Raw genomic sequence first — 10994 nt, 5'->3', positions numbered from 1 at the left:
GTCCAAGAACATAAACATATTATGGTGAGTAAATTTTAATTCATGGATGGGATGTAGTTTAGACTTGATTCCTATGAAAGAATTTATCAAGTTAACTATAATAAAAATGACAGAATTTAACTCATTCTAGATTTCTGTTGGTTGTTGCTTTTTCGGTGAGACCAAATCGAACAGTTTTATTTCAGTCAGCAGAAAAACAATTTTGATAGAATAATTTTTATATCCAATTTGGGCAGATTTGTGTCTATAGTTAGTGAACATATCAAACTATCTTCTGTTAAATTTTTAGAATTTGATGCCTTATATTCAGACCGTGGCATAATTTACGTCTCATAAATTTTGCCCATGCTATCCAAATTTTGAAAAGTGTGATCATGTGGTGTCATGGTTTTGGGTATGAACCAGTTTGACTTAAATGAGTTCTAGAGTTGGACCTATTGGACACATACCTTGTTTGGGTACGGTATCCTGGTGTTTGATTATGCTCATGTGATTATGCTTGTGTTGTAACTTTCAATTACAAGGCTAAATGAATGCATGTTATGTGTAAATGTTTGAGTGAGAATAATATGCAATATATGCTTATGATATGATGTTAGGGCATGCATCAAGATGTTAATTGCTATGATTATGTACTATAATACATAAATTGCATATTCCATATGTGAATGTTTTATGATGAGCTTCTGAATTCAAGGAATTGATTCATGCTAAGTAAGCATAAGTTGTGAATGTTGCATATGCATACGTAAATGTGCAATTTGACATAGAGCTATATGCTTGCACATGTCAATTGATGTTGTATGGTTCAGGGAACCAATGAAGTGTCATGGGTGCACAAATGTATATGGTTGTGGCATAAGTGTTTTTGTGCTATATTACATGTAAGACATGTATGTACACAGGACTACTCATGAGTGAGCAAGGAGTTTGATAGAAACTTAGTGGGGTGCTGAGGTGCACTAAGCTATGCAAATAAATACACCATGTATATATACTTAATAATATGGGATCACCTTCACACGCAAGATGCTTGAATGGTTTGAAGAATATGAGCATATTGAATGAGTTATGTAATGAACTGTGTAACTATTACATGGGCAGTATGGTGCCCTTGTCTGAAAGACAGTGTAGCAAGTCATCCTGATGAGGTACTTGGGCCTTTGAGCTTTGCAGTGATTTGTAGGCACTTGCTATGAAAATGTATGAAACTCTGCTTCAATAAAGAAAACCAGCAACTCATCCAAACTTGGTCTTAGAGATGGTAAGTGGTATAAAACTCCGTTGGACCACTTTGTATTTAGTTGAGAGCAATGGCGTCTCAATAAGGGGTGGGCAACCTTCCCTGCAGTCTGATAGGCCAAGCCGACCCGGCCTACCATAGGCAGGGTTTAGGTCATGATTTTAAGCCTAGGCTCGTTAGGTACCAGGCAGAAACCCAACCTGTTATATACGTGGGTTGGGTTCGGGCCGGCCCATGGGCTACCGAGCCGGCTCGATAGGCCTAAGTTATTTTTTTATTTTTTATTTTTTAATAATATAAAATTTTAAAAATTAACTATTACATAGTAACTTGGATAACTATTATTATTTACTTAATTAGTTGCATGTGAACTTGTTATTTGTTAATTATTACTATTTATCTAATTAGTTGTACTAATTAGGAATTAGTTGCATGGGAACTTGTTATTCTCTCGTTAACCCATAATTTCAATCAAGCATTTATATATTTTAGAATTGAGTTAGGCCGGATCGGGTTGACTCAATGTCCACCCCTAGTCTCACTTGGTCCCAGTCCTCGGAGTTAAGGGGTCAAGACTGCCCATGTGTCATAGGTGGTAGGTCCATGTCTTCTACAGAAGATTTTGGGTGCATCATCGAAATCTCTACCACTGGTAAATTTTTTCTTGGTCATGGATTGCCTTCAGTGGATCAGTTTTAGTAAGTCACTCAAATATTTAAAATATTTGAAAGAACAAGCACTAGAGTGGTTTCTTATGAGGCTACAATTGTACTACAAGTACTTGCAAGAAGGTAATAGAGAAAAACTTAAAACCTTAAAGTCAATCATAATTATGCATGAAAACTTGTATAAAGATATGCCATAATAAGTCAACTGCATATTCATAATACTATTTTTTATTTATGGCATCTTGCATAAAAATATGATTTATGTGTGTTCAGTTGAATGCATTGTGGCTTAATTGTGCAATATAATGGTTATATTGGATATTATGTGCACTTAGTTTTGTATATATATGCTTAATATGATGTTTTTTACTGAGACTCATTGTAGTTTGACAACCCTACTTTATAATTTTTCAAATAACTAGTAGGTTGATAGAGTAGTTGTGTGATGTTGTGAGGGTGCCATATAAACCAACAATTTAAATATTGAAAACTTGATTTTAAATTTAATGATTATTAAATTTAAAACTAGATTGTAATAACTTTTATTTATTTGATTGATGCTTTAATTTTATGAATGGTGGTATGTTTGAACACTGTAACTCACCCAGAATGTTTAATTGATTTTAAATTAATGATTTTTGCTGTGATTTCAAAATCATTTGATAAAGGGTTTTGTCAAGTGGATGTCTTTTCTTGAATTCGGTTCTAGGGAGCTATTCATTGTTGGTGCACAAGCTGACTCCTTAACACATAATTTGGTCAAGGCAATATCATATGTGAGACATCGTATTAAAGTGCATATTAAAAAAAATTATTGTATTTTTAGGTTAAAATTTTGGGGCATTACAAAGAAAAAGCAGTAAAGGATATCGAGCACTACCCGAGATTAGTGAAAATTTTCATTTATCTCACTGTCATCACATAACCTATGTCGTTAGTCTGGTCAATCAATTCATGCATGCTTTAAAACAACTGCATATGCTAACCATAGATTGTATTATAAGATACATCAAGAAAACTCTCAAACAAGCATTTGGCTAAAAAGAAACGAACATCACAATATCGTGGTATACTCCGACACAAACTAAGCAGGAAGCAAAATTGATAGAAAATTCACCACTGGATAATGCATCTTAGTAGGAGGAAACCTAACTTCTTGGAACCTACTTACACTACAATATTGAGTATGACCTAATCAGATTGGGATGGGATCAACTAAAATCAAGTTCGGATATGACTAGCACAACACCTTACAATTACATGTACTCGAATTTGGATCTTAGACATACTCATACTTTGTTTCAAATGCAAAACTCAATACTAAATGTGGGATCCAATTATTAATCGGACTCTCAAACTCAACTTTGGCTACCAGATTTGCCTAATCCAATTCTGATTGAGGTTTGATGTCGGATAATATCTGCATGTTGACATCCCTACACAAGATGGGTCTGGGTCCAAGGCCTGGTCTAGAAAAATGTTAGTCCAACGAGCAAGCAAAGCCCAATTTGAGGTTTCCCAATACAACCGCACCATAACTAGTAAGATGCCCACCTCATGTTACAGGCACTCTTACCTCTCCTTTTATGTTTCAGGAATTTCTGGTTTCAAATTTAAACTCTCTCTCTCTCTCTCTCTCTCTCTCTCTCTCTCTCTCTCTCTCTCTCTATCTATCTATCTATATATATATATATATATATATATATATATATATATATATATATATATATATATATATATATATATATATATATAAACCTCCTCAATGGAAAACCTTCCCAATGAACATTTTATTGGATTTTTGGTATTTTTTTCAAAATCCTAACCCTACAGATGTGATCTATATGTTTTTTTTTATAGGAATCAGTTCTTCGAGCATTTGATTCTAATGCATGGATAGGTTTTTATAGTTTCAAAATCAAAAACATATATTTTCATAAATTTTTGAGGCTCCAAATACCATTTTTTGTATTCAAAATTCATGATCGAAGTGTCCATTTATAGTAAATCAATCATACTCAACGCATCTGTATGATTAGAATTTTGAAAAAAACATTAAAAAAAATCATTGGAGAGGTTTTCATTCCCATTATATATATATATATATATATATATATATATATATATATATATATATATATATATATATATAGTAACTAGAATATGAAAACTAAAATATGAGAACAAGAAAATGAGAACTAGAAATATGAACATTTCAACAGGTTTTTTGCAAATCCAACCGTGTGGATGTGCTTGGCATGGTGAATTTGCTAGGAATCAGCCATTGGATCATGTATTTTCGATGAAAAAATGTGATTTTTGAATGCTTGAAAATTTATGAAGATTATGAGCCTTTGATTTTAAAACCTTAAAAAAATCACATTTATGCATCAAAATAGGATGATTCAAGAGAGGGTTCTTATAAATCCAAGCATGTAGATCACATCCGTATGGTTAGATTCAAGCAAAAGGGACAAAATCTATGAAAATAGCTGTTCACAATTAGTTCTCATATTCTAGAGATTCAATATATATGAGCTTATAGGGCAACTCAAAAGAGACCGTACATGATTAGCACCGAATATGAGATGTGCCAATAGGTCAGGTATTCTACCCATCAAGGTGTACCCAAACCCGGCCAGATAACAAATAGTCGGTCTAGGATTATTTTAGTCCAAGAAATTGACATTACAAACCCCACCAATATAATTAATAGTTCTAAAGATGCATATTTATTAAAAAAAATACACATAAAATGCTCAAATCAAGTTAGGTCGGTTCAGATATCCAACAAAAATTGTAACGTGAACCCAATCCACATATTGCTTGATTCAGGTTTAGCATTTTTTATGCCCATAACAGGTATTCAGGTTTACGTCGAGTTGGGTATACAAACCCTCCCATTGACAGCCCTACCCAACAAAGCGCTTACCAGACAGAGAGGACACCATATCTGTTCTTACTGGTATTGACTATTCTTATTCAACAACTATGAACGATTAGTTCCTCCCTCACATTGCTTGTGTCTGTTGTTTTTGTTCTTCACATATTGCATTACACAAATAAAAAACAGAAGCAACATTTTGTAAAATCTTAGCCTATTTTTCGGAGTTTTGCATTGGCACGAAAACACCATTTTTGCCGAAATATGGTTTTGTCAAAATGTTGCATCCAAGGATGGAGCTGCCAAAAACATTCTCCTGTGAATGGTGTTGAAATGTGGTGTTAGTGCTACCAACTCCATTCCTAATGCAATGTTTTGGCAACACCAGTGCTCTCAAACAGCAAGAGAGCATGAAAACAATGGGGAAACCATAACACATCTCTAATTGGAGGATCCCAAACAGAGCTTTATTTTCATCTCTATATGATGATAGGTTAATATTGAAGAATGTGCAAAGATCATAAATATTGTGGATCTGTCATGCAAACACAGTCAAAGATCCATGATTAGGGAGTTAACAAACGAAGAGGTTGAGGAAATTTGACTACATATGTTTAGGAGTCAACCGTCAGGGTTTCTTATGTGGATTCCACGAGTAAAGTGGAAATTCATGGATTTGGCACATTCACTATACCTGTTTGGGGATGTCTGGCCACTCTTTTACTAATTCCACCTGTAAGGTGTTTGGGAGAAAAGAAAGACCATCCTCATGACACTTGTGCTCTCTTTTGCAACTTATGCACTGTAAAGTGTAAGCTCTGAATGGGAGTCTTGAATTGGAGGTCCCTTAGAGTTTTTCCAACACCCTGTGTTGTTTGCGAGCAGTGCGTTGTGATTTCTGTCATTTGAGAGCAGTTGTGTTGCCAAAACTGCATTCGGGATCGAGCTGGCAACCAAACACAGGATTTCAACACAATTCACAAGAGGATGTTTTTGACAATTCCAATTTTAACATATTTGGCAACACATGGAGATGGTGTTTCCATCTATGCAAGGCTCTCGCAGGGCTTAAATGGGATAGATTCATAATCGCCTTGTGTTTGAATTGGACTAGCGTTTATTCAAGCCAATCCAGTCGGTTTCCTGTCATATGCATAAATTTTGAAGCGGAAGGCAAGGATATATGCAAGCTCAAAGAATAACATTGTTGAAGCACAGCCGAGAACATTCTGTTTCAAGCTTGAGGTCTGCTGAGCTTGAACCAAGATAAGATAGGCATCTTTTTAATAATTTTTATGAACAGAACAGAGAGGAAAAGAACTTGAACCTGGGACTTCCCAAATGTATGCCAGAGGTACATGCAAGCTTAGCCTTAGCCCATTTTCTGGAAAAGGTATAAATTGGCACGTGTGTCTCTCTCTCTCTCTCTCTCTCTCTCTCTCTCTCTCTCTCTCTCTCTCTCTCTCTCTCTCTCTCTCTCTCTCTCTCTCACCATTTAATTTGTGATTCAAATTAAATTACAAACAGTTTAACAGGTTCAATATTTTATCCTATGACTAGTGGCCTGCAATTTAGCATTCCAAGCATACTGGAGTCCTTTTTAGTTCAAAGGATGCTACTATAGGATATGGGGTTTTCTTTGGGGCTTGGTGACCCTTGACCGCAATGAACGCCACTGGCGACCATGTTACAGACAACAAAGAACTTTCCAAAACAGTACACACCAAACTGAATAAATTATGGAAACATGATTCTGATTCTTTACAATTAACTTGTGCTTTGAACCCAACAGAAATACAACTTCAATTCATCTGAAAGCAAAGCATTGCCCATGGCCATCACAGGAATTCAGGATTAGCTAATGAAAACACTATATCACTGCATTAATATTTACATTTCACTAGTATTGATTGAGTCACATGTTACTCAAACAAGCCAAACTGCATAAGAATTACTCACCAATTGCCAATTTACTGGTATGTAAATTTCTTTCCCATGCGCTGCGGTAGAATCCCAAGAATTTGTCTATGGCAATAATGGTCAGTAAATTCAACTGTACAAATACATGGATTGTTCCAACACCTGCAATCTGTTCATAATGCACAGAGCTGCACAATAAAATATTGATGTCATGTTCGGGAAGAAGTGTCAGTCTTGCTTATTAATGTCGGAGTTACTGAGACGATTCCAATGAAGAAAAGTGTTGCAAGGGCCTGAATGTCATAAAGATCAGCTAGCGATCTTAGTTCACCAAGAGCCAGCCCAGCCTGCATAAATAGACGAGAAAAAACTTTGATTTTTTATGCCAAATGAACTAAACTGAAAGTGGGAACCACCAAAATGCATTCTATGGCATACCCTTACAGTCACATAAGCAGCTGGAATAAGTCCGATGAACGTTGCCAGAAGGAATATATGGTAAGGTACATCTACAATTGGTGATGCTACGTTTATGAATGTGTTAGGCAGAGTGGGGGTTACTCTTAAAAAGAGCATGTAGTTCAGAAGCTTCTCTCTTCTTTTAGCAACCTGAAATGGAAGAGTTCAGAGATCACAAGGCAATAATTTGGAGTTCCTGAGGTGGCTTCACACCCTAACCTGTGCTTGGAAAAAGCTCAGCTTGTCTGGCCATAATGAGAAGACTAGGGGCTTCCCTATCAACTTTGATAGGAAATAGCATGATGATGCACCAGCAGTGGCATTAAAGACAACCAAAGCAACACCTTTAAGGACTCCAAAAAGCGCTCCAGCAAGCAAGGACATGAATACAGTCCCAGGAATCATGAATGTTTGCATAAAAATGTAGACTGCACAGTAGCCCACCAGCACCTGTATGGTGTAATCTCTTGTGTAACTTTCAAGGTGATCCCTACGAGAAAGATGAGATCAGACTTTTTACAATCAGCTCCAGTAGTTGGATGGTTAAAAATTGTAGAGAGAAGCATCAACACATAGTAAATTAAGACATAGCAGGTATTTAGTAAATCACTTTTATTCACTTCCATATCCCATGTTTTTAGTGGTTCTCATCCTTCCAGTTCGTCATGTAATATTTTGAATCTGTTCAACAATAAGATTTGGCTTAATTTATTTTACAACAAAATGGAAGTCTTGTGGCTTCACATGCAATGGTCACTCTTCAACTTTTAAACATCTTCCAACTCCTTGTCTGTATAAAATGGAAGAAAGAACTGGAAACAATGACCTGTTCCTCTAGAAAATTGCACAAAAAGTGTTGGGCAGCATCTTACAGAATAAGATGTGGCTTTTCTTCACTCGTTGTTTTTATAAGCGAAAGGAATGCTAAATACAGGCCATAAAAATTGCTTTAAGGCGTTATATGGCAGAAGATCGAATTCAGCCACCCAACATTTCTTTTTCAACCTTCAGTAAGCCCACATAAGGGTAACCTCCTAAAAGCCAATGATGCCAAAGAGGAAAGTGGAATCGACAAGTGATATGGGAAATGAATGCAAGAAGCAAGTGTTTTTTAGGTTTATATGAAGCAAGAAAAAAGAACAGCTTGGAAATTCTTAAGATGCGAATTCAAAAGCAAAAAGTCAAAATTGTCATACTTTATGGCATTAATATTATGTACAGTCCATCTATTATACGGAAAAGTACATAATAGTGTACACATTCTTCTTATAATGAGAAGCAAATTTCAAACACTTCTGTCTCGACTTATTCTTTTAAATAAATTGCCAAATAAACCTTTGAGTTTAATAAAGTAAGTAGATCTTTTCATCATTTCATGTTATGAAGGAATTTTTGGAAATATGCTACGATTTGTTCTTTATTCCTTAATTCTATTAAAGCCGACTATAGTTTCTTTTTGCTAGAAATTACAGTTCCTTATGTAAATGTGTTGTTTTTAATGAAAGTACAACTCCAATGTCCCCCAAGTCCTTGGAAGCATGCTTCCTGTAACATGGAAAGCATTCTTCGTAAGTTACACAGAAGCTCTTGTGAACTGTTCAAGAAACACAAGACATTCCTCACGTCATTCAAGATAGTTAATTTATACCTGGACCTGACTGTTCATAGGGTAGTGCATTTAAAATCAAACCTATGACATGGCTAAGAATCATTATAATTTTCAGAAAATAAACAATAGATTGCTGAAACAAATCTGCAATCAAGATGCTATGATACAATCTCACGGGACAACCAGTGATTGGTCAGATTACTACAAAGCTGTATAATGAGACAAGAGAAGCTCTTCAAAGATGACACTCTCGCGAAAAACTGACAAAATAATTCAACAAAAATGGGTGGCATAGTTATGCACAACAAATCTGGAGGTTTCAGAATATATTTTCAGATTGTATAAATTTGCAAAAGGACAGAGAATAGACATTTTGGATATCAATAAAGCTAAAAATACAGAACCCTGGCTTCTTGATATGCTTGATCAAATATGAAACCCTATCCTTCAAAGTTAGAATGTAAGCATTCCGGTCTCAAACCGCAAAGGGCCCTAAAACTAACAAAGAAACAACAATGAAGAGCTCCATAAAATTAAAACATCGGCAGTCGATACTTATATAAATTGTAGATTACAAAAGTGAGTAGAACCTAGTGCCGAAAACTGGGACCTAGAAAACTAAAGGGCAATAACAGAAAAACGGTGAGGAAAATGAGCTTAATAAAGGGAAGCATACAAACTCATAGATCTAGCTTCTTTTAAAGGTTATCACCTTGCTGACGGTAAAGAATACCACCATGAGAATCTCGATAACCTCATCTAAATACACATTATCTTAGATAACTCAGAGAACTTTGCCAGACCTCCATTAAAGTTCTGAAACTATCACAAGAAAATCCCAACACGGAACCCAATTAAATCAGTCAATTTTCAGATCAATAATGTAAAAAACCAAAATTATTTACGACCATGATCGGGTTTCCTTTACAAAGGTCAAATCGATGAAAGGCAAAGGAAAAAATAAGATTTTTCCTCCTTTTCACCCCATCCCATCAAGAAAAAAAGCCCTAATTCATCTTAAACAAAGCTCACAATTTGACCATCTTCTTGTTTTCCTAAGAAAAAAGAATAACAAACAACACCAACAACAATGATGATGATTCCATCCAGCAAATTTGAAGGAGATACGCACAAAACCAAAATCAACAAAAAAAACCCAAATAAATATAACAAAAACCCAATAATTTCCAATCAACCGTATAAGGGAATCATCAATCTTTGAACACAAAGAAGCCCAATTAATCAAAGAGAGAGAGAGAGAGAGAGAGAGACCGGAGGAGCTGAAGATCCTCAAGCGTTTGTGGGAACCTAAGGAAGGCGTAATCGGAGGAGGGCATCGTCAAGTAGACGCAGAAGAGGGCCAGGACGTATCCCGCCACGATGGTGGAGGCCACCGCCACCTCACCGGTGGTCAGGGGAAACTTGGGTGGCGGTGAGGAAACGACGGTGGTGCACCCAACGCCCATCCCCTTGCTCACCTCTCGCACCTCCGCCATCTCCGCCTCCCCCAAATCTCTCTCTCTCTCTCTCTCTCTATCTTCCTTCTTTGTCTTGAGAGAGAAAAGGAGGTTGCAGAGATTTGCAGAGTTCTATCAACGTTGGCTTTGCTTTTAAATATGAATAACAAACAATCAGACAAACCAATAAAATAAATAAATAAAACTATCCTTTTTTCTATTATGAGCAGAAATACGGATCTACTGTTCAAAGAAATAACAAAAACGCCCCTCTTTCTTTTCTTTTCTGTTTTTTAAAAGGGTTAAAAGCTTAAAGCCTTTTCAAAAGTTTTTTTTCATATAGGAACCGTAGTGACAAAAGTTAAAAAAGGGACACGAGAATTTGAATTTTTTTTCATAAATCTCACGTTTTTTGGCAAAATTTTGGCAATAAAAAATAAATTTTATGAAATAATATTAATAAAAATTATTTAAAAATAAAAACACACGGTTTTTCCATGATAAATAACCATCTTGATACTTTGAAAATCCCGCAAGAAATTATAGTTTTAAACTTTTGGGCAATTTCTCATGATTTTTCATAAAATCTTGTGATATTTGTCACTATGATAGGAACAGGAAAACCACTAGGGTGGAGTGGAAGCTCAGAAGCACCCCTTGACCCCAGTGAACCATCAACTTCGGCTTACTCCAAAGGAATAATGCCCCCAGGAATCGAACCCGACTGGCCCATCTAACAGCTGAGGCCCATTCC

General features: G+C 35.8%; 1 protein-coding gene across 1 annotated transcript; it reads right to left on the bottom strand.

Annotated features, from left to right (window-relative positions):
* Positions 1-6532: 6532 nt before the first annotated feature.
* Positions 6533-10340, bottom strand: LOC149822089 (putative membrane protein At4g09580). The gene is made up of 4 exons (XM_089980985.1): positions 10056-10340; positions 7394-7664; positions 7154-7324; positions 6533-7062 (listed from the first exon to the last, which is right to left on the bottom strand). The coding sequence occupies exons 1-4, from the start codon at positions 10277-10279 to the stop codon at positions 6925-6927; spliced, it is 804 nt and encodes a 267-aa protein (XP_089837111.1). The 5' UTR covers positions 10280-10340; the 3' UTR covers positions 6533-6924.
* Between the last annotated feature and the right edge of the window lie 654 nt (positions 10341-10994).

This window comes from Nuphar pumila, chromosome 11 (genome assembly GCF_984573655.1).
Source record: "Nuphar pumila chromosome 11, dmNupPumi1.hap1.1, whole genome shotgun sequence".
NCBI lineage: Eukaryota > Viridiplantae > Streptophyta > Magnoliopsida > Nymphaeales > Nymphaeaceae > Nuphar > Nuphar pumila.
This window is presented reverse-complemented; position numbering and strand designations above follow the sequence as displayed.

Bases quoted from the DNA above. Each gene is read 5' to 3' on its own strand.
- LOC149822089 (XM_089980985.1), bottom strand. From the start codon at position 10,279: ATGGCGGAGGTGCGAGAGGTGAGCAAGGGGATGGGCGTTGGGTGCACC. The intron at 7,665-10,055 runs GTCTCTCTCTCT...TCTTTCTCGTAG, and splicing joins GAGGATCTTCAGCTCCTCCG to GGATCACCTTGAAAGTTACA. The intron at 7,325-7,393 runs GTTAGGGTGTGA...CTTCCATTTCAG, and splicing joins TGAGCTTTTTCCAAGCACAG to GTTGCTAAAAGAAGAGAGAA.